This window comes from Geotrypetes seraphini, chromosome 13 (assembly GCF_902459505.1).
Source record: "Geotrypetes seraphini chromosome 13, aGeoSer1.1, whole genome shotgun sequence".
Lineage (NCBI taxonomy): Eukaryota > Metazoa > Chordata > Amphibia > Gymnophiona > Dermophiidae > Geotrypetes > Geotrypetes seraphini.
Genome location: NC_047096.1, coordinates 48,366,531 through 48,391,568, shown reverse-complemented (window position 1 = coordinate 48,391,568; position 25,038 = coordinate 48,366,531). Strand labels below are relative to the sequence as shown.

At 40.9% G+C, this 25,038-nt stretch overlaps 1 protein-coding gene across 1 annotated transcript in view; it reads left to right on the top strand.

The window, feature by feature from the left end:
* The first annotated feature begins 12,209 nt into the window (after positions 1–12,209).
* Positions 12,210–25,038, top strand: part of BARX2 (BARX homeobox 2) — an 88,986-nt gene continuing 76,157 nt past the window's right edge. Inside the window, exon 1 of the mRNA XM_033919377.1 lies at positions 12,210–12,667. Coding sequence (XP_033775268.1) covers positions 12,481–12,667 — 187 coding nt within the window. The 5' untranslated portion in view covers positions 12,210–12,480. The remainder of the gene's footprint in view (positions 12,668–25,038) is intronic.

Here is a 25,038-nt window from a genome sequence, read left to right as displayed (position 1 = left end):
TGGCAGGTCTGAGGCTTCCACAGGCGGGGAGGGGGGTGTAGCGGCGGGTGGTGTACGGGGGGCGCCTGCGTTGGTGGCTCTTACAGAGCTTTGGGAGAAAGTGCCTAGGACTTTGCGTCGGAACATCCGAAAACGGTCTTGTTTGGATATATTTCGCCTTATGGAAGGCAGGGCGCAGAGGCGGGGTCATAAAAAATCTAAACGGGATCGTAAAGAGATTAAATCTTTTCCAGTTGCGAGGTCTATTATTAATTGGACGAGGGCTTTCTTGAGACTGGCAAGCGTGTGGGGGCGTGCCTACCCACAGGAGTATGGCCTATTATTGTCGTATGCGGATACAGTGCTCGATGCTTATCAACGGTTCGGTGGATGGGCTTGGTTAAACTATGACGAGGCGTTTCGGGATAAAATGGAAGAAAACAAGTTCATGTCCTGGGGCACTCAGGACGTGAACTTGTGGCTTACTCACATGGCTTCCAAACCTCCGGCGGGGATGATGGGGCGGATGGGGGCGAGTTCGGTTAGCAGTGGGCGGCCCTTTCGCGGGAGTGGTGGGGGTGGATCAACGCCAGGTTCCGACGTGTGTTGGAAATTTAACAAGTCCTCCTGCCCATTTACAGACTGTAAATTTAGACATGCATGTTCCGTCTGTAGTCAGTCACACTCTGCCCTTAAGTGTCCTAAACGGAGTAGTATCCCAGCAGGACCGATTGGGAAGTAATGGCGGTCAGTTGTTGCCGACGCCTATACGGATTGATGGCATGCGCCTTTGGCTTGGGAGGTATCGTCCTAGGGAGGCTGCTGTCTTTTTAGAATCGTGTTTCACGTCCGGTTTCGTTATCCCTTTTCAAGGGTCTATGGTTTGGAAGAGAGTTCAAAATGCTGTTTCAGTTTCACAGTTACGTGAGGTAGTGCGGGTCAAATTATTGGACGAACTGCGTTTGGGTCGTATTGCTGGCCCGTTTCGCGAACCACCTTTTCCCAGGATGATTATATCTCCATTGGCAGTCATTCCTAAGAAGGTTCCGGGTCAGTTTCGTCTCATACACAATTTGTCTCGACCTTTAGGTTGTTCTGTTAATGACGGCATTCCGCGCGATCTTTGTTCGGTGCGTTATGCGTCTTTGGACACTGCATTGAGACACATAGTGGCAGCGGGGAATGGAGCTCTTTTGGCGAAGGTGGATATCGAATCGGCTTTCCGGTTGTTGCCGATTCATCCACAGTCTTTTCCTTTATTAGGTTTTCGTTTTGAGGGTTCTTATTTTTATGATCGTTGTTTGCCCATGGGTTGCTCCATTTCTTGTGCGTACTTTGAGAAGTTTAGCACTTTCCTGCATTGGGTGTTAGTGCAGCAAGTTGGTTTACCTTCGGTTGTTCATTACTTGGACGATTTTTTGTTTGTGGGAGCAGGTCACAGTACTGATTGTGAGCGCTTAAAAAGGACTTTTGAGAATATAGCAGAATCGTTCGGCGTTCCGTTGGCATTAGAAAAATCGGAAGGTCCGGTTTCTTCCCTGGTGTTTTTAGGGATTGAATTGGATTCTGATGCTATGGTGACTCGGCTTCCAGAAGGGAAGGTTCAGCAATTGCTTACGCGTATAGAGCAAGTGCTTTCGGCCCCTAAATCCACATTGCAGGCGATTCAATCATTGTTGGGTTCCCTTAACTTTGCGTGTCGGGTTTTGCCTATGGGCCGGCCTTTTTCTCGTCGTTTGGCTGCGGCCACTTCTGGCATGCGCGATCGGAGGCATTTTGTTCGGCTATCGGGAGGAGTGCGTGCGGATCTTCATATGTGGGCCCTCTTTCTACGGGAATTTAATGGAACGCTTCCCATGCTGATGCCGGAGGTGAGCAGTATGGATCTGGAGCTGTATTCTGATGCGGCAGGTGGTGTAGGTTTTGGGTTATACTGTGGTGGCGAATGGTGCGCTGAACGCTGGCCGCAAGAGTGGGTCCTTTCTGGTATTACAAAAAACATCACATTATTGGAATTGTTCCCACTAGTTGTAGCATGTGAATTGTGGGCAGATGCGTTTCGTAATCGACGCTTAGTTTTTTGGTGTGACAATTTAGGAGTAGTGGAGGTTGTCAACAGACAGGCCGCGCGTTGTTTAGCGTTGAATTCGTTGATGCGCGAGTTAGTGCTGCGCTGCTTGCGTTTAAATTTATATGTGCGTGCGCGTCATGTTCCAGGTTTCCAAAATGGTATTGCTGACTCCTTGTCTCGCTTTAATTTTTTGCAGTTTCGTCGGTTGGCGCCAGAAGCTCGAGTCGAGGGTTTGCCGATGCCAGCACATTTATGGACCCTGGTCAGGAAGGAATCTGGGAGATGCTCCGACTGTCAGTAGCTGCTTCCACATGGTCCCATTATAACGCAGGATTTCGGACAGTGGCGGCTTTTCTGGCCGCTCGGGGCTGGTGCCCGGGCGATGTGTCTGAATCGTTATTATCAGACTTTGTGTTGTCATCGTTTAGAGCTCAGTTGTCTCGGGGAGTTGTTCGTGGCCGCTTAGCAGGATTTGCCTTCTTTTGCAGGGCTTTGGGGTGGGCTTGTCCGTTGTCAAGTTTTCTGGTGCAGCGTATGCTGAGAGCCATGCAGCGCGTTCACCCTTCTCCCCCTGATTCTCGTTTACCTATCACTCACGAGCTTTTGCTGCGGTTGCTTGCGGCTTTGTCGGTGGTTACCAGTTCGACATACGAGGCGGTTTTGTTTCAGGCCGCTTTTGTCACATCATTTTTTGGAGCACTGCGAGTTAGCGAATTGCTAGTATGTCCTGCGTCGCGATTCGGTCTTCGTGGACTTCGGGTTTCTAATGTCACTTTTCATGAATACACCGTGCGGCTTCACATAGTCAGTTCTAAGACGGATCAATTGGCGGTTGGTCATTGCGTGGTTTTGCATGCGGTTTTGGATAGTATTTCTTGTCCTGTTTCTTGCTTGCGGGCTTATCTGGCGGTCCGCCCTGAACAAGGTGACATTTTGTTTGTACATGGGAATGGTTCTCCTCTTACACGATATCAATTCCAGGCGGTGTTGCGCTTGGCTTTAAGATTTTGTGGTGAGGACCCGAGTTCTTATGGGACTCATTCCTTTCGAATTGGTGCGGCCACGAGTGCTAGCATCGCAGGCATGTCTGGAGAAGGTATACAGCGTTTAGGACGTTGGGTTTCAGACGCTTTTCGCGGTTATATACGTCGGGGGGGTCTTGGTTCAAAGTCGGGCAGGGGGAGAGTTGCGCGATAATTTGAGGGGAGGCCTGATTTTTATCCTGGTAGTTTGTAGTCATTTGTTGTTTTTTGTATTGCAGATTCCAGTGGGCGCAGTTACTCCTTGTGGATTGTTGGTCACTCTTTCATCCACTGGGCAGCGGAGCGGGCGTTGATTCGCCCGGGTGGTCGTCATCTTGGTCTGTGTCAGCAGGGTCTCCGCGTTTCCTGGTGGGGCCAACGTGGGATGCGATGGAATCAGCTACTGTTGTTGATGGAGCGACTAAGATCTCGCCCACGTCATCCGGACATTTTGCTTATTCACTTGGGGGGCAATGATGTAGATTCCTGCTCCGGGAAGGATTTGGTTAACACCATCAAAGACGATTTACGGGTGGTTTTAGATTGGTTCCCTGGGGTTTTGTTAATTTGGTCGGACATAATACCGCGCCCTCGTTGTTTGGCGTCACGTCGCTGGACTCGTGGGTTGGCGAAGCTTAATCGTCAGGTGGGAAAATGGGTTATGGGTCAGGGAGGTTTGCAGTTGATGCACGACTGGGTCGATGTTTCGTGTACCGGATTATTTCATAGCGACGGGGTTCATTTGTCTGCTGTGGGTTGGGATCTCCTCCTTAATGATTTTACATCTGGGTGTGAAAGAGTATTGTCTTCGCGGTGAGAGCCGCAGCTCCCTAGGGGGGGGGGGGGGCCTGTATTTATACAGTCCTGTGGCGGATCTCCCGAGCTACTGGGTGCTGGGGCTCATCCGGCGATGAGCGGAGGACCGGCTGGGAGCCGTGTCTGGGGGATATTGACATGGTTAAAGGGGCATGAGGTCATGCCACCCCTCAGACTCTTGCTGTTTATGGCGGGGTTGGGGGCCAGTTATGGATGGTCACACCGTGTAGCTCGGGAGGAGCTGGCAGATTTGTTATATGAAGTTATTGTGTTAAAGATGTTAATTTATGCACATAAATTTGTTTATATTATATAATTTATAATAAATTGAGCTGCGGCTAAATTCCAATTTGGTGTGGTTTCATTTATTGTTGAGGGGTTAGGGGTTTGGGGAAGGCAGAAGGGGCTATCCAGATCCCGCTGTTAAAAGTAGCCCGAGAGCCCGTCTAGAAGGGCGCAATGTAACACGGGGCTGGAAGCCCGTGTCGCCGTCGAGTTAGGTGAGGGGTTAGAGGGGGGGAGGGTAAGAGAAGATAGGGTTGCTAGGCACAAGGTAAAACGGTGCGCGATTGGCTTAGGAAAGAGGGGGTGGAGAGGGAGGAGGTTTTAAAGCTGGGACTCTGGAGGACTGGAATTTTTCTGGTCCTCCAGGGCGGCTTTTCCCGCCCACCCGCCCTCTTTTAGTGGTTTTTGTAGCTAGGGGAGGCGGATCTCCCGAGCTACTGGGTGCTGGGGCTCATCCGGCGATGAGCGGAGGACCGGCTGGGAGCCGTGTCTGGGGGATATTGACATGGTTAAAGGGGCATGAGGTCATGCCACCCCTCAGACTCTTGCTGTTTATGGCGGGGTTGGGGGCCAGTTATGGATGGTCACACCGTGTAGCTCGGGAGGAGCTGGCAGATTTGTTATATGAAGTTATTGTGTTAAAGATGTTAATTTATGCACATAAATTTGTTTATATTATATAATTTATAATAAATTGAGCTGCGGCTAAATTCCAATTTGGTGTGGTTTCATTTATTGTTGAGGGGTTAGGGGTTTGGGGAAGGCAGAAGGGGCTATCCAGATCCCGCTGTTAATAGCTTAACTTTAACTCAAGTCCTCAAAAGATAAGAAACCAAGATGTAGAATCAGCGAGAATTTATAATATAAAACAAAGAAAAAACTAAAGAGTATAGATTGTATAGGCTGAGAAAGGAGATCAAACAATCAAAAAGTGCTCATATTTCCCCTCCTTTCTTCAGGGAAGCCATTGACAAGAAGGTTGTAAGTTGATTAGGATCAAAGAATACATATTTTTGCATTTGATGCAACATCACACATTTACATGGGTGACGAAGAAAGAAGGTCGCCCCAAGAGCAATAACTCCTGGTTTTAATAGCAAAAATTCATATCGACGTTTTTGTGTATCTCGTGACAGATCAGGGAACATTTGTATCTTATAGACAAGAAATTCTTTCTGTTTATTTTTAAAGAAGAGTCACAATAACCAATTCTTATCGGGTGCTAAGGCAACTGTAATAAGAAGTGTTGCTGGCGTTGCTACTTCCCGATCCGAAAGCTCCAAGACCATAGAAATATTAATGTATTTTTTTAAAAAATCTTATTTTTAGTGCATAGTAAAAGGTCTGTATTAATCTTCTAATGCATGTAGAGAGCCTTTGGATAATTTGTTCATATTAACTGTGTACTGTGCTGACTTTATCATATTATTTTTGCTCATCTCTTTCTTCTTCAATCTTCTCATTACTCAAAAAAAATTATCTTTTTTCAAACCCCTCATTTTGACATTCATAATTCAACTGAGACTATTTAATAGTTGAAATGGAAACTCAAGTAGAAATTAAACAGGGGATGGGATAAAGAAACCTCGAGCGCTCGCGGCAGTTAATTATTAGAACTGGTCTAAAACATAACTGCCAAGCGCAAGCTATCACCGGTTTCAACGATCTCCCTGTGAACTAACAGTACCTAGAGGCTCCTTTTACAAAGGCACGCTAGTGGTTTTAGTGCATGCTTAGCGTGCGCTAAAATGTCACGCGCGCTAGCCGCTACCAACTCCTATTGAGCAGGCAGTAGTTTTTTGGGTAGCATGCGCTAATCCGTTGCGTGTACTAAAAACGCTAGCGCATCTTTGTAAAAGGAGCCCTATATTTTACTCTCTTATATATAGATGTTGAAGGTACTTAGCATTAGTCATTCCTTGTTCCTGTTGAGATGGCTAGAAATCTGTGTCCAGTACTGGTCGCCGTACCTCAAGAAGGACATGGCAGTACTTGAGGGAGTACAGAGAAGAGCAACTAAACTGATAAAAGGAATGGAAAATCTCCCATATACCGACAGATTAAAGCAGCTAGGACTTTTCTCCCTGGAAAAGCAGAGACTTAGAGGAGACATGATAGAAACCTTCAAGATCCTGAAGGGCATAGAAAAAGTAGACAGGGACAGATTTTTCAAATTAAGGGGCACCACAAGTACAAGGGGGCACTCGGAGAAATTGAAAGGGGACAGGTTTAGAACAAACGCTAGGAAGTTCTTTTTCACTCAGAGGGTGGTGGATACATGGAACGCGCTCCCAGAGGCTGTTGTAGGCAGCAAAACATTAAATGGATTCAAAGAAGGTTTGGATAGATTCCTTGAAGAAAAAGGGATTGAAGGGTATAGATAGGTATAGACCACTTCTCAGGCGATGGGCCGCCGCGGGAGCGGATCGCTGGGCAGGATGGACCTATGGTCTGACTCAGCGGAGGCAACTTCTTATGTTCTTATGTTCTTAATCTATTATCACGAGTGAAATGGTCACATGCTCTATGGACCATCTCCGTTTCGCTCAAACCTGAGCTTCATCAGGAGATATACACACGGATTATATATTAATCGCTTGCAATTGATTTAATGCCTTTCAATATATGGCAGAGGACGTGGCTCATTCTGCCGCCCTCACATTCGCACTGCAATGGGGGATGGCTTAGGAGTATTTCAGGAGGGATTTAAATTACAGCTTATTTTAAGGAATTGGAAAACTGGGATAGATTGAACTATACCTTTTGGTGGGAGTCTCTCTGTCATGTTTTTAAAATGGAACGTATTATGGCTAAACAACAGGGACATTACAAAAAGTTTCTGAAGATTTGGGAGCCATTGACAAAGTTTTGCAAAGAGTGATTGTTGATTTTGCTCTTTGGTCAAAATCAACAGGGTGGGTTGGAGCATATTTTTAATTTCTTAATTTGAATGTACTTTTTGAATATAATTATGGGGGGGGTGAGATGATATATCTATTTGTCATAGATTACAATTTTAATTGTATTTAAGTGCTTTTATAGTGTAATATGATTGTATTATATGTTGCACTTAATTATGGCTTCAAAATGAATAAAGATATTTAAAAAAAAACCTGTCCATTTCTAAATTGTGTACTAAGTTGAGATTTAAACATTTTAAGATAATCTTGCTATAACTGTTTACATAGACGTATATAATTTTGAATGAATTTGTTAAAAAAAGATAGTTACCGTAATAAACCTTGATAAACAAGTAATTTATATGTATAATTGTTGAATTAAACTGTTTAAAAAAATACTACACGTTAACGTCAAATGTAACTGTGGATATGATTATTTTGAAAAGATATCTATTTATCTATGAAAGCAGGTAGTTTAGTCCAGTACAGAACTATTGCCGATGAAATTCAAAAATGAATGAGCTATTTTGCACACTTTTTGATCTCACGAGCTCATCAATATTGAATTTAAATAAACTTTCACTAGACTGGAGTTGGTGAAAGGGTTTTACCACCATCTGTGAAGCAGAAAAATTGCAAATATTTTGGCACAAGGGGATTTGCATGGAAAAACGTGCAACAACTTTGAACTTGTGGACATTTTTGCACCTTACACAGTGTTTTCACATTTTTCCACGCCTAGCCCTGTTTGCAAAAGATTTTCATGTCAGTACATTCATTGACCCCTTAGGGCTCTCCTTTTACTAAGCTGCATTAGCGGTTTTAACACACGCAGAATTGCCGTGCATGCTAGATGCTAATGTCAGCATTGAGCTAGCATTAGTTCTAGACGCATAACGTGGGTTTAGCGTGCGTAAAAATTCTGCGCGTGCTAAAAATGCTATCGCAGCTTAGTAAAAGGAGCCCTTAGTTCTCACCTTTTTGAGGAAGACATTGAAAAGATGTGATTTAGCAGGAATCATATGAATTAGAGGAAAGAATATTGAACTGCAGCATGTTATCTTAGTATTTACATCAGTATTCTTAACATTCTAGAAGGACAGGAATGAAAATATAAATAATTATAGGGCTACTGCGCTTTACTGTGTATTCATGTTTCCATTTCTAATACAATATTATTTTACAGAATAAGAATTTACATGACACATCAGTGTATCTATTAGAATGATAAAACAACTCTTTTTACCACGCTACACTGTACTGAAAGGGCCTTCTCTAAAAATATCATTGTTCATAGGCTTAAAATTCCATAATACGGATGGATTTCATCACATATTTCAGGGGATTGTTCCCCCCCATCCCCCTGACTATTCCATGTTAATATATTCTGTCTTTATGTTTGGCAGTTATCTACCAAAATGTCTTTACAAAAAGAATTAAAAACCAAACAAAAATGAAAGTTTAAAAATTCTGTAAAGAAACAAAGCACAAAATTAAATATAGAGAGGAGGCAGAAAAGTTATCAGCCCAACCAACTAACTTCCTAAATTCTGTGCATTATTTTCCCATTCTAGCTGAAGAGTGTTTTTATTTCGTTAAGTACCAATTTGCAGAAACAAAATTCTATGTTTTTTTTTACATTGTTTCAGATCATTGTTTGAACCATATCCATTTCATTCTCTTCTTGGTTAGGCTGAGAACTTTTCAGCATCCCCTCCTGCAACGTTATGGTGTATTAGGTATGGGAGAGCATGTTATGTAAGCAATGTACCCAAATAAATTTAAAGTAAGATAAAAGGTGTGTCTGAAAATTGCCACCCTTTTCCTTGCTAAAAGTACAGTAGGCTGAGCTCCGAAATATAACATCTGCAATTAAAGCAGACTAGAAAGGATTCATTACCAGGGCCGCTGAAAAGTTCTTAGCCCAACCAAGAAGAGAATGATGTGGAGCCATGAAACTTACAAGTCATTCCACACTTTTCTTGACACTTTTTGTTTCATTTCATATCACTGAATGGGAAAGTGTCAAGAAAGTGTGGAATAACTTGTAAGTTTCATGGTTCCACATCATTCTCTTCTTGGTTGGGATGAGAACTTCAGCGGCCCCCACTAGTCACTTCTGCTAAATCAGCCATGTCTAGTAGTTAGCAAACTTACTAAAAGCACAGTCGACTTATCCAGCTCAAAATCAAAGCCAAGAAAAATATTATCATAAGATGTTTTAATTTGTTATAAAGGGCAAGGAACAAATCAAAGAACAGAGACAAATTTCTGACTTTCCAAAGACACACATTTATGTGGCATGATCTGACATGGGGGATACTGAGGCTTTATTCTAAGCTGAATGAATAGGTATCAGTAACATCTCCTTATTTGTAATGTTTGTCAATATACTAGGTTTTTAAGTAAAATATTTTTGTAGTCTTTTGTAATTGAAAATGGAAGCATACCAAGATCTTAATGATCAGAAAACGTGTTATCCATTGCTTCTAAAGCTCTTTTGTTTTTAAATTAGTTGTGCTATTTTAAAGAAAAATTAAAAAATTAAAAACCCCATATAAGCCCCTTGTAAAACACATTCAATTATCATACCATTACTATACTGTATTTAAAAAAAAAATCTTAATAATAAAGGTGATAGCATTAATTTGAAGTAGCACATTCAATTTTTCCTGCTCCAACAATACTACTGCAAAACATTTCTTATTTATGAATCTTTTTGTATAGTTTGTTAGTGATAAAACAAGTCCCGATAATGTGATATTAAATTTAGAAGGTACTTAATTGATCCAAGTTCCAATACAATTCCGATAATGAAAATCTGGGTTTAAAAATCTGGTTAATTCTACGACGACATTCATAAAGGATTATTTTGTCATTAAAAGTAAGCACAAAGAATTGTATAATGTAGGACATTGTAAGTAACCAACATGTTTTAAAATGTGGCTTAAGCCTGCAGTACCCAGACTGCAATGAGGCTTTTGTTTTCCTTATTTGTTTTGATATGTTTGCTTTGTTTTTGCTTTTTTAGCCTTTATTTCTGATACTACTCAATAAAAATATTGGAAAACAATAAAAAAAAATCTAGATGGAAAATACCTGAAAAGGTGTTGTCTTGAATGTTAAACCTAATAATGTTTATGTAGAAATTTTAAAGGTCAATATCGTCAAAAACATGTTAAGTGCGTATTCAGTTATAGCTAACATTTCGTTTTCAAAACAATCAGAGTATAATCAACCCGGATCATAAACATCTTTCTATACTGGAATTGAATTGTTAAAGATTTTTCCAAAGGCCCTTGATCTAGATAGAATCCAAGCCGTTTAAAATAAAAAAAAACACAAAAGCTTCTAGCAAAAAGAGATTTCAGTCCATATTAGTTATAATAACCCATGATAGCAGATGAACGATAGAATAAAAAAGCATAAACAAGATAAAAGGACAGATGACACAAAAGCAAACTATTAAAACCAAACCATCTAGGTAAACGGATTCTCAGTCATTTAAATAAAGAAAAGAGTCTTAAAGAGCAGGGGTGTCAAAGTCCCTCCTCGAGGGCCGCAATCCAGTCGGGTTTTCAGGATTTCCCCAATGAAAACGCCCGAGATCTATTAGCATACAATGAAAGCAGTGCATGCAAATAGAGCTCATGCATATTCATTGGGGAAATCCTGAAAACCCGACTGGATTGCAGCCCTCGAGGAGGGACTTTGACACCCCTGGTAGAGAGCCAAAGAGAGAAATCTAAGCACGTTGGCAAGCTTAATATAAAACAGTGATTCTTTTAATACCCATAAAATTGTGCTAGGAAAGTCTAAAGATAAGCTAGAAATTGAACGAGACAGCACAAGCTCTTGCACAACGAAACTGTAGGAAAGCCCGGGGGCATTTTGGTGTCGAACAAGAAAGGAATTTAAACTGTTTCAATACAATAAAACATGCCACTTTCTACAAAGACAGAGGTGTAATCAATCTCAAAAAATTTATTGGGCACTGGGTTTTTTTGTTTTGGTTTTTTTTTTCCAGTCTGCTGGTTCCTGTGACACTTGTTGAGTCAAAGATCAAGATAACGAGAACTTTTGAAAACGTTGAAAGTCAGTGTGCGAAGCAGGTTGTCATTGAACATAATAGATGTTAATGCGAGATACTAAGGCGCGCTAGCGTTTTTAGCATGCGTTGCATTGCCACCGCGCTAACCCCGCGCTATGCGCCATGAACTAATGCCAGCTCAATGCTGGCATTAGCGTCCAGCGTGCGCTAAAAACGCTAGCGCAGCTTAATAAAAGGAGCCCTAAATGTATCAGGAAATAAGTTAGACCAGGGGTGTCCAACCCTTTGGCTTCCCTGGGCCTCACTGGCCGAAAAAAAAAAAGTTTCTGGGGCCGCACAAACGCTGCAGCAAGACAGCCGGCAAGACGGTAAACCCCCGGGGGAAGCAGAGGAAAACACTGCATCGCCCTCGACCGGGGCCACACAAAATTCTTCACGGGGCCTTATGCGGCCCTCGGACCACAGGTTTGACACCCCTGAGTTAGAAAATTTGAAGTACTAAACTGCCTGGATTGCCTATTTACACCTACGATTTAGGTTGAACATTGTACATATTGCTCATGGCACAGATATACTGGCAATAAATTTGTCTCTCCCTTTATCTACATACACAGTATATATGCATTTTCAATATATACAATTATGTAAACAGCATAGTTATATGCGATATACTAATTTTTTAATAAAATAAATAAATGCGTCTATTATCAAAATTTTAAAGTTGCCGATCTCTTTTTGGACTGCGCTGCTCTGGCAAAAACCCACAATGTTAAAAGTGAGCAGCCTTCATTTATTAAACGATTGCCTAATTGCAATCTGGACTGTATCCAGCCCTAATCAGTGTACCTTAAACTGGAGATGGAAAAAAAAAAACCCCAACAACAAACAACCTCAGAGCGATGAAGAGAGGGAGGGGAAAGGAGAGAGGAGGGAGGGAGGGAATGCGGTCCCATTTGTTCTCTGTAGCCTCCCTGCACAGAGCAGGAAGACCAGGGAGGAGAGGCTTGTTCTGCCCAAAAGAAAAGAAACTCTCTGATTGACAGCTGAAGTGTCCTAAAAAGGGCCTGACATGATGTGGATCTGCAGGTTTATATAGGAGAGAGGGAGCAGGAAACCTGGCGAGCTTTTTTCCCACCTGTGGTCCTCATCCTCCTCTTTCTCGGAGGTGGTCTTTTTTCCTGTCCCTTTGGAAGTTGTTTTTTTTCATTTGGTCCCCTAATTTGTGCTATATTTTTTTAAATATATGTGCGTGTTTTTGTCCCCTAGCATTTGATTTGGTGTCTTCGGTGGAACCTCCCCCCTCCCCAGCTTCTTTTATTTATTTCTCATTTTTCTTGTACCAGTCACGGCTCTACCATGCACTGCCAAGCCGAGCTGAGGCTCGCCTCTCCCGGGCAGCTAAAGGCAGCCAGGCGGCGCTACAAGACCTTCATGATCGACGAAATCCTGTCCAAGGAAACGTGCGATTATTTCGAGAAGCTTTCCCTGTGCTCTGTGTGCCCCTCTCTCGTCATCAGACCCAAGCCTCTGCACTCATGCTCCGGTAAGCTTTTTTAGCCCCAAATCGGACTCCTTCCCGCCCCTCCTGTCCACCCCGTGTTCTTTAGTCTGCAGGAAACGTACGTGCAAGACCGACCTGGGCACGGCGCTAAAGATGGGGCACGACAGACTGGCAAAAAGCTCAGTTCCACAGATGCAAAAGGCTCCCATGACTGAGTTCAATTTTGCAATGGTAAAACCAGGCGCTCACACAGCAGATTGGTAGTAATTTAGAAATCGAATGGTTTCCTAACTCTTGCGTAATATTTTTTTTGCTGTTTCACCACCTAGAATTGCATGGCTTACTTGTGAGTAGGGTGAGAAAAGCAAGTGAAATTTTGATGATATTAGGAATATAATTTAAATGGATATTGCATTCGGCATTTAGAATATGAATTGCAAGGACGATGATGTACATGATATTACTTTTACTTTTATATAAGGTCCAAAAATTCTTCCTTTACTACACAGAATCCTACAGTGAGAGACATGTAGGATTATGCTGTAGGATTATGCCTTATTTGTAAAATATATGCATCTCCAAAAGAAGATGTGCATGTTAGAAGCACATACAGCATTAGGTTTGTGTGCTTACAGAAACAGTATAAGCAAAATAATAATAATAATAACTTTATTCTTCTATACCACCATAGTCGTGAGACTTCTAGGCGGTTCACACCGAAGAGAGCTGGACAGTCAGCGAGTTACAATATGTAGAAATCCGGGATACTGTATGTAGAAAACTTACAAAAAAGCACATAGAATCTTACAAAGAGCATATAGAGTCTTACAGAAAGGTAGAGAGATACAGCAAGCAGAATCTTAAAAAGGCAGCAAAAATTAATGTTAGGCATTTCAGACTTAAAAACAGGAGTGGACATATGTAGTGTTAGGCGTAGATACTTTTTTAGGTGATGATTTGGTTGAATAAGGCAGTTTTTATGGCTTTTCTAAAGGCATTATATGTCAGTCTTGCTCCATTTATGTAGCTGTCTAACCAGTGTTGTTTGTTAGCTTGGTACATAAAAGTTCTATCCAGGAAGGTTTTGTATCTGCAGCCGGTAATGCTCGGGTATGCAAATAGAATTCTTAAGCTCACTTTTCAAAGAAGGAATCTGTTTTTAAGCGTGTAATTTTCAAATCTGAATTGCATTGAAACCGAAAGCTCCTTTTACTGAGGTGCGCTCGCGTTTTTAGTGCATGCTAAATGAAAACTATGAACGCGAGCCCTATGGAGGCGTTAGCGTTTAGCGCGCGCGGCATTCTAACGCACGCTAAATCCGCTAGCGCACCTTAGTAAAAGGAGCCCTGTGTCTGAAAGATATTTAAAATGGTGATCACTGGAAGCCGATTTATTTTCGGTTCTTGGAAAGAAAAAGGAAAAACGCGAACCAATAAACCAGCTCAAACAATTAACAAACTACATTAAGCACTTTTTATATAGCAACAATATTTAAAATATTTCATCCTTTGGTATGGCAGATGAAACTTTTTTTTTTTTAACTCATTAATCTTTACTAACACTCCAAAGAACTTACAAGGCTGGGGTCGGTACATAGGTTTTTGCAAAAATAGCAGAGTTCTTAAGAGGAATAATATTTTATGAAAGGCAAAAATGAACAATCAGTTGAGAAGTGAAAAAGAATTGGAGAGTCGGAGCTCGGTAACTTCACTTTCAATAAAGATGATTGAACTTAAAAAAAAAAAAAGTGTTTTATTCATTCAATTTTCTATACTGTTCTCCCAGGGGAGCTCAGAACCGTTTCCATGCATTTTTTTTTAAATTGAGGTACTAAAGCAGGCTCATATCTAATATACCTGAGGCAATGGGGGGGGGGGGGGGGTTAAGTGACTTGCCCTGGGTCATAAGGAGCATTTGAAGCCACAACCTCAGGGTGTTGAGGCTATAGATTTAGCCATGGCAGTCACATGCATCTTGTTTTTTGCTATTTACATTTATGGGCTTCTGGATCATAATATAACTTCTCCTGGGGCTATAATGCCATGGAGACATTCAGGATTATGCCTCTTACTCCCTGGAAGCGAAGGGGATAACAGGGTACAGATAGAGGTTTATCTTACAGGACATTAAGTGAACAGGGTATGGATGTTTTAGGTTAGGTAAAGAACACTTACAGGTCATGGACCTGGGGGGCCGCCGCGGGAGCGGACTGCCAGGCACGATGACCGGCAGAGGCAATTCTTATGTTCTTATTTTTATTTTCTCTCCCACCCAGCACAGCCATGGCAGTGACAGTGACAGTGTTAGGTATCTAGAGAGAGAGAAACTGCTCTTCCTTCCAGAACATCAAACACAATTGCTCTTAAGCAAGCCTGTAAATCTGTAGATGTCCCTGCTCTGCAACTTTCCTGATCCTTTCTTCCCCTGGCTGCCTGCCTGTCAGGTGAAACTCTCTCTCTGCTTCATACCCTCAATAGTATCCCCAATTATTCCAAAGGACAAAAGGTATATCCTGATACCTAGATTCCTGGAGAGCAGTGCTTAGCTGCACCCATCAGAAAAATTGAAAAGAAAAACTTGTGCTAAAGGCCTTCATTCATTTAGCTATCCCTTCTCACAAGAACATAACATAAAACTCACTTCTATACCGCAAATTCTGCTAAGTTCTATGGAGTTCACAAAAGATAGAGAATATAGGTGAATACAGCAACAAAGACCTAGCTTTCAAAAGATTCTATAAAAAGACGCGTTTTTTGAAGCACATCAAAACTGTTGGCAGGAGTTGGAAGATGTAAAAAACATAATTCAGATTCTTAGTCCGTAAAGCCGCTTGAAAAGATAACAGACGCTCCTGGAATTTTTTTTAATTTGCAACCCTTTGCAGATGGAAAAGAGAATAGCGCATGAGATTTCCTAGAATGTTTGGAGTTAGTGATGATAAAAGAACATTAGAAAAGTCAATTCTGGTCAAGCTGAACGTTGAGGCGCAGTTACAGTTAATGAGGGTGGTATAGATAGAGCAACATGACGGTACTTCAATAATAAACTTTCAAATGCTGTTTGGGGACATTTGCATTCTTACCGTTTGGGGATTAAGGCTTTGGATGGGTGCTGTGTGCGACACATTCCATTCTGAGCCAGGACTTATAAACCATTTTCTGCCAATCCCCCAAATATTCCTCTGTCGAAGTCCACATAACAATCTGTCCTTTAATGGAACATGTATGAAATTGAAGAGGAAACAGCAGAGTTTGTGCATGTCTCTTTAGCCTCATGCAAACCACAGCTCATTTTGAACATAGCTCCCAGATTTCTTTATCATTTCAAAGTATGATTCACCACTGTTATATTTCAAAGCATATGTTAGATACATAAATACATACTCACACAACCTAAACATAGAGACAAATAATATCACAACAGATTTGTCCAAGTAAATTTCTGGGCAATGATATATAGCCTAATGGTTAGTGGAAAGGACTGAGACAGTGGCAAACAGGGTTCAATTCCCACCACTGCTCCCTCTGACTCTGGATAAATTGCTTAATCTTCCATTTCCTCCAAAAACTTTGATTGTGAGCCACTAGGGACAGAGAAAGTACCTGAATATAATCAAAATATAAACCACTTTGGATTCTTGCCCAGAAATAACTAAGAAGAAAAAATAAAAAAATTTAAATTGAATCAGGTTGGGCAGACTGGATGGACCATTCGGGTCTTTATCTGCCGTCATCTACTATGTTACTATGTTTACAATGAAAGGCGGTATTGTATATCAAATCCATGGCCCTTTACCCTAGAAGCATGTACCACTTTGTGTCAAAGGCATCGTTAATTCAGAGTTAGGTGCCTGTGTGCTATTCTATACACCTGGTATCATCTAAATGTTATAGCATAGCATATAGTTTATAGAATAGTATAATTTAGGTGTGTCACTAGGTGCACTTAGGAATGAAGGGGAAGACACCATGGTTAGAAAACAGGAGACTTTATTAACAAATAAATTAGTTAAATGGAATATCTGGCAAGGGCTGCTTCAGGAACTAAAACATACCTTATAGTGTAAGCAATTTACAGCATAGTTGGAGGTCCTGCATTGCCTGTGGGAATGTAAATCACTTACACCATAAGATATAGGAGGGGAGCGCAGAAAAGTTCTCAGTCCAACCAAGAAGAGAATGATGTGAACATGGTTCAATCAATGATCTGAAACAATGTCAAAAAATACAGGATTTTGTTTTTGCAAATTAGCACTTAAAGAAATAAGATAACACTCTTTTCAGCTACAGTGGCAAAATAACGCTTTGAATTTAGGAAGTTGGTTGGTTGGGTTGAGAACATTTCAGCACCTCCTCGTATTTTAGTCCCTGAAGCAGCCCTCCCTCTGTGAAACACAGCTGTGCCAGGCATTCTTTTTTAACTAATTTATTTGTTAATAACGTCTAGGTTTTTTTTTTTTCTAACTACTGTATTGTGTCTGCCCCTATATCTTCCTCCTTTTGGAACTTGGAAACCACTTGCTAGCCTATATTTGGGGACTTTGTGCACTTAGGCACGCCAATGTATGCCTGCATTGACATGGCATAAAATGACACACTTAAGCATGGGTACATCAGCACCAACATACGCTAGTATTCTATAATAGGATCTTGGCTCTAAGACGTTAGAGATTGGTGATAAGTGTAGGCGCGCTTAAACTGGGGTATCGATTTATGGAATTGCCCGGATAGAGCCTGATTCATCTCTGGCTATTCTTTCAGTCTTAACAGGTTTCACATTTTCAGGTTTATTTAAAATTTGATTATATCGCTTATAATAATAATAATAACAGTTTATATACCGCAATACCGTGAAGTTCTATGCGGTTTACAAAAGATTAAGCAAAGGTACAACTTGATTGACTTTAAGAGGAGTGGAAGAAAGAGAATGAATAGGACAGGAAATCCATTGTTGAGGAGAAAGTGATCAATAGGACAAGTTAATTGCTATTGAGGGGAGAGAGATGAGTGGATCAGTTGTCTAGATGCTTTAGGAACAGGTGTGTTTTTAGATGTTTCCTAAATTCCTCGTATGTGGTGGGCGAAAGCAATTGTTCTAGGTCTTTACCCCACGATGCTGCCTGGTGTGAGAGAAGGTGTTCATGGTGTTTTTCAGTTTACAACCTCTCACTGGGGGGGGAAACAAAGTTGAAATGTGAGCTTCTCTTGTGTCTGTTGGCTGAGAAGGAGAAAAGGTCAGTTAAGTATTTAGGGGCAAGTCCTTGTAGTGCTTTAAAGCAGAAGCAGGCGAATTTAAACTTTACGCGTGCCTCCATCGGCAGCCAATGCAACTTCTAATAATACTTCTAAGCGATATACACTTTAAAATGGGATACATTATTATAAAATTAAAATACATCACAAATCATACAAGGACCAACATGATACAACAGGGAAAGGGGTTGAACTACAGTAGTTGCAGTAAAGAAAGGAGTCTAGAGAAGCACATAAAGGACTGACAGGGGGAATCTCTGATGTCTCCTGAGTTGTATACTTCTTTAAAAAGAAGTAACATTCATTTGATACTTAAGTGTGAAAAGCATCTTTACATAAAAAAGACTTTGGGTTCCTTTTACTAAGGTGCACTAGCGTTTTTAGTGTGCGCATAAGATTAGCACGCGCAAACCACATGCTAAACAAAAAATACTAACGCAAGCTCTATGGAGGCGTTAGCATTTAACGCACGTGGCATTGTAGCGTGCGCTAAAACCGCTAATGCACCTTAGTAAAAGGAGCCCTTTAAGCTGCTTTTAAAGCGATTGAGCTTTTGTTCTTCTCTAAGATAAGAAGGTAGAGTGTTCCAAAGCTGCGGAGCATAAATTATGAATATTTCGTTTCTTTGAGTATTAATGACTTTTAGGAAGGGAGCAACAATAATAATTATATGTAGAAACTAATCAAACCATGTTATCTTGGACCAACATAATTTATAAATTCTTCTTCTTTGATCCTACTTAGTGATGTCATAGTCTAGCATCCGGGGCATCATAACACATTACAATGCAAAGAACTGCATTTTCTCTAAAGTAAAAAAAAACAAACAAAAAAACCAGCAGGAACCAACTACTCATGAGATAGAGGTGTTTTTTTCTTTTCTTTTTTTGTTCAACTCACACATTTTCAGGTGAGCAGTAGTGACGGAAAAGGAGTCCACTAAACAAAGTTCCTGAAAATAGAATGGGCCATAATCACTTTCAAATCTATAAACTCCATTGCCTGTTTCCATAGCAAATTAAACCCAAAAGACAAAGCAAGTAACCCCACTTTCTGGAAGGAAACGCAAGATAAATTGGCCATTTTATATATTTTTGTACTTTAATAGCTGATTGTACTCAATAAACTCTACTTTATCTCAGGTTGATGAGCACGGTTCCTTTCCCACTTTCTCTTTGCCCCATAGCAAATTACTCATGTTGAATTTTATAGGTAAGACTTAAGACCAAAAATGAAGCTGAGATATACAGAGAGGAAAACATATTAAAAACCAAATGGGTAAATATTCAGCATCCGTTTACTCAAACCCTCTTTCGATGATATATTGGGAGCCAAGTATAGCACCATGCAAGTGCTTAAACGGTATTATAAATGAAGGGATTATGTTGGTGTCTCCCCTACTAATGTTATGAAATGTTTGAGAAATTTCTAGCAAAAAATGCGATCAGGGACAAATTTTTTAAAAAAGAAAGAAGGGCCAGTTTTGTATAATTTGTGAATTTTCAAAAAAAAAAATAAAAAATAGTGAACTCAGCAAGAGCTAGAGGGGAAAATATGAGGGAATGCTGAAAAGTTCTCAGCCCAACCAAGAAGTTGGTTGGTTGGGCTGAGAACCTTTCAGGACCTCCTCATCTATTAAGCTAGTCCCATAACAAATATTGGTTGTTGGGGTTTTTTTTTTTTTGGGGGGGGAGAGGGGTTTCATTGTTAATCTGTATTTCTGTCTGTTTAAATGAACTAGCACAGCAATCATATTACTTTAGAGGGGGGCAGCCATTGTTTTGGCTTCTGAAGCAAGGTGAAGTGCTTTTAAATAGTTGGAGAAAGTAGTTAATTGAAGCTTTAACTTTTATTGCAATTTTTTTATATAGTACTACCAGATGTATGTGACACTGTATAGACAGACACCAAATATATTTTCAAGGGACTGGAAGTTGGAGGGAAACTATGTAAATTGTTGGAATGAGAAAGTCAAAAGATAGGTGTGACTTGGGTGCTCTGGTACCTCTGTGGCCTTTATACAATTAAGCGAGCTGCCATGAAACTTGGAAAGTGGGGGAGAAATGTGGATAATTGAATATCAGCTTCTAAGATGACTGAGGCTGCATGCGAGTCAAATTGTTGGAAAGTTAAGTATCAGCTGGATACTCTGACTGAGCTTTAGATTAGACTAATCTAGCCAAAACACCTCTTCTTTGCCTTGCTCCTGTGTTTTGTGATAAATTCAGAAATAACCTAAAGGATTCCATCAATCCTTAGATAAAGGCCTGTTAGGAGCCTGTTAGGAACTTTTTTGTTTATCTTCATATTTCTGCAAGTGTTTTAAGTCTTCTTATAATAATTCAATATTTATTTTTGGCTCCCAATACTGGATGACAAGGAATTATATTTTCAATTGACTTTCCATAGTTTGTCTGACTCTAAGGGCCTGATTTTATAAATTGTGCCTACGTTTAGGCACCACTGTGCATTTCTCAGTCAACTGCTAGGTATCTTTTAGAGAATGGGGCCTAAGCAGACTTAGCTGTCGCGAGGCGTCCTAGAGGCACTGGTATATTAGGCCAGGTTCTACCTGGCCTAATTTTCTGGTTCCTATCTCAGATGCCTAGTGACGCCTAAGTCAACCATCCCTAACCATCCCTATTTTTAGGTAGGTGCTGTTAGGCGTTGAAGGGCACCTCGACTTAGGCATTGCTAGGAGCCATATGGATATCCATGTATAACCTAAATCGATCACTAGAATAATGTTTTCTCAATTGGTTTAAACAAATTAAAAACAATTAAATTACACACAGAACTCCCCCCCCCCTTTTTACAAAACCGCACAAGAGGTTTTTAGTGCCAGCCAGCGCGCTGAATCCTCTGCACTGCTCCGATGCTCATAGGAACTCTATGACCATCAGAGCAGCATAGAGCATTCAGTTCGCCGACCAGTGTTAAAAACCTCTTGCGCGGTTTTGTTAAAGGAGGAGTAAGTTAGGCATTGCTAGGCATCTGTGATTAAGGCACCATTTATAAAATCAGGTCCTAAGGACCGGATTTTCTATAGGGAGCCAATATCAGTGGCTGCCTAAAAAGCAGCCGCTGCTCATGTGTTAATCACATTGGCTACCAATCCAAGAAAGAATACTATTTAAATTTTACTGTATGTTATTTAAAACCTTATACAGAGACAGCCCAACCTACCTGAACAATCTCCTCATCCAAACTACCTCAGTCAGACATAGAAAAACACGCTCGATCAAAGAAGTAAAACGGAAAAAACTATATGATGGCCTCCTAGACACTCAAGCAGCTAAACTAGATAACCAAATTTCCAATCTACTGATAACGATCCCAGACTACAAGATGTTCAGAAAAGAAATAAAAACTATACTCTTCAAGAAATTCCTGAAACAGTCCTAACATCAAACTTACCGTCCTTCCTCCCACCCTCTTCCCGCCACACAGAAACTACATGACCTACTCTAGAAATGATAAATGATCTTCCATTGTAACCTCCATTTATAACTCTTTTGTAATCCGCCTTGAACCGCAAGGTAATGGCGGAATAGAAATCTCTAATGTAATGTAATGTAATAATGGAGCTCTATAGAGAATCATACCTCCGTGAACGATAGGCGCCAGAAATGTAGGCCAGAGTTTTCCATGCCTACATTTCTGGTGTCTATCTATGCTGTGAATCACATCTATGTAGTCTCTTTATGGCATCTAACCCCATTTCTGGCATTAGCCACACCCATAATGGCCTTAAGCACCGTAAAGCGCCTGTGTAGGTGTGATTCTGGTGCTTTTTATTTAGGTGCTGGTAGGTACTTTATTTGCACCATTTATCATCATTTTAAACAACATTTCTCAATTAACTTAGGCACTGGTAGGGCACCTATCCGTGCCTAAGTTTCAGTGTCACTTATAGAATATGGGGCTCATAATCGAAAAAGAAATACGTCCAAAAACCAGCCTAAGTCGGCACTTGGATGAACATTTCTCAAAAACGTCCAAGTGCTGATACTAAAAATGGGTTTTGGACGTATTTCTAAATGACCTAGGCCTTCATAGTGCCGCTGAACGGGCATTTTGGGAGAAGTGTCGAGGGCGGGACATGGGTCGGCTTAGACTTAGGCGTACAGCATGTATAACCGAAAGTTATACAGCCCAGGATCACGGAACTTGGACGTTGTGACTTAGACCATGTAAAACATGGTCTAAATCACAAAAACCCACCTAAACTCACCAGATAAGCACTGAAAAGACATAATACAGACCCCCACACATTACCCCAGTGATCCCGACCCTCTCACCCCCATAAAAATATTAATCACACCTTTAAAATTCAGCCTCCAGACCATCATCACCTAGCCGCCTGGCATAGGAAAGCCTAGTCGTCCAGCACAGAGGCGGCTTAAGTCATCTTGGGGGTGGGTTAGGGACCCATAGAGAGGAGGACCCATGCCCATAAGCCCCTGTAATCACTGCATTGATACTTAAATGTGCACTCCCTTAAATGTGCACTCCCTCCAAAACCCTTTTTTACTGTCATATAAGTGGCTATTGGGGTGGTAGATAAGTGGGTCTAGGGGATTCTGGAGGTGGTTTGGGGGGCTCACTATAATCTATAAGGGAGCTGTAGGGAGGAGAAGACATGGCACCCTTTTTGTGAAGTTCACAGCAGTGCCATGTAAGGTACCCCACTATTTAGGTGCCATGTCTGGGTGTGCAGTCCATCACTTTGCAGACCCCTCCCATGTCCAACAGGGCTTGTTCTAGGCGTTTTGGACTTGGACGAAAAGTTGGACGAAAATGTGGTATAAAGATGGACGATTTAGCGGCTTGGATGATCAGATCGGCAGGACGTATAATTAGACGATTTTCAAAATGAAAAAAAGTTGGACATATTTTTCGAAAATGTGTCTTAAGCTGTTTTTTTTTTACTTTGGATGACTTGTGAGATGGACGTAAACGGACTTAGACGTCCCTTTTGATTATGCCCCTCCACCCCCCTAAATAGAAACATGATGGCAGATAAAGGCTAAATAGCCCATCCAGTCTGCCCATCTGCAGTAACCATTATCTCTTTATCTCTCTAAGAGATCCTATGTGTCTGTTCTACACTTTCTTGAATTCAGACACAGTGTCTGTCTCCACCACCTCTTCCGGGAGACTGTTCCATGCATCTACCACCCTTTCTGTAAAAATGTATTTCCTTAGATTACTCCTGAGCCTATCACCTCTTAACTTCATCTTATGCCCTCTCATTCCAGAGCTTTCTTTCAGATGAAAGAGACTTGACTCATGCGCATTTATGCAATGTAGATATTTAAATGTCTCTATCATATCTCGCCTCTCACGCCTTTCTTCCAAAGTATACAGATTGAGATCTTTAAGTCTGTCCCCATACGCCTTATGACAAAGACCATGCACCATTTTAGTAGTTTTCTTCTGAACTGACTCCATCCTTTTTATATCTTTTTTCAGACTCTTCTTCAAGTTTTGCTAGGTCTTTCTTCAAAGTTAGCCACACTATCCGTGATGTCTGCTCTATTGCAGGTTTTGGTATCATCCGCAAAGAAGCAAATCTTACCTGACAGCCCTTCAACAATATCGCTTATAAAAATATTAAAAAGAACAAGCCTATGAACAGAACCTTGAGGCACACAACTCTTGTAACATCCCTTTCCTCAGAGCGATCTCCATTAACCACTACCCTCTGTCGTCTTCCACTCAACCAGTTCTTGACTCAGCCTGTCACTCTGGGGCCCATCCCGAGGGCACTCAGTTTATTTATTTATTAGATGTTTGTGTGGAACACTGTCAAAGGCTTTCCTAAAATCTAAATACACCACATCTAGTGCACTCCTTCTACCCAATTCTCTGGTCTCCCAATTAAAGAAATTGATCAGGATGAAGGGATTCTGTAGTCGCAGATTTGGTTTGACAAGACTTACCTCTAATGAATCCATGTTGCTTCTGGTCCTGTAATGTACTGGATTCCAGAAACTTCACTATTCTCTGTTTTAAAAGTGTTTCCATTAATTTGTTTACCACAAAAGAAGACTTACTGGCCTGTAATTCCCTACTTCTTCCTTAAGTAGCATATTTATTGAATTACAGAGCCTCATTTTGTTGACTCAATGGGCATTAATTCCCTAGAAATGTCCTATTTTGTGCAATAAACGGCTGGCATAAGGCTCTTTATCATGAAGGCAACTTTGTATGTTCTTTTTAAATGCAGATTTTGGCATTAAAAGATGCAATGTTATACAACATATTTCATATTTATAGAAAATTTTATGGCATAATTCCTATAAGAGGAATAATTTGGTGGTGCCACATTAGGGGAGATCCTTTATTAAAATGTTGTACTAGGTCAACACCAGTGCTTCCCCCATTGAATATATCAGGATGCTTATGTTTTTGCTCTATGTGATATGTTTTCATACCATGCAAATATGGGACTAACTTTTAAGAAATGGGCCCTACGCCCAATATAATTATAGATTAGAGCAGGAGTGGGCAACTGCAATCCTTGAGGGATAAAACTTAGTCAGGTTTTCAAGATTTCCACAATGAATACATGAGATTTGCAAGTACTGTTTTCATTGCATGCAAATAGATCTCATGAATATTCATTGTGGAAATTTTGAAAACCCCAATTGGGTTGTGGCTCTTGAGGACTGCGATTGCCCACCTCTGGATTAGAGGATAGTAAAACATTTAAAATGCCAAAATACCCTGAAACCTTTGGATATTCTGTCCTATAAGCATTCTTACTGAAATAAGCTGGCTTCACGTGTAAGACTGTATGGCATCATCGTAGAATACACACAGATCTTGAAGGATAACAATGTTTTGACAGCACTGAACATAGCATCACACATTTTCAGCAAAGAAGGAGTTAAAATTTGATGAGATAAGTGCACTTTATTCCCTTCTCTTGCAATATTATTTAAAATAAGTGTGATGATAGAGAATGGTGCAGTCTTGTCTTTGAATAAGAAATTGCACAACAAGCTGTGTTATAGCCAATTTCTGAGCAATTTGCACTATTTATTGTGCTTATATGTATGAGAGAGTGTGAATTCATATCAGTGGAATTTAAATAATTGGAAGTATATACAGTATTATTCTGGGACTTTTTATTTATATTGAACAAGACACCTG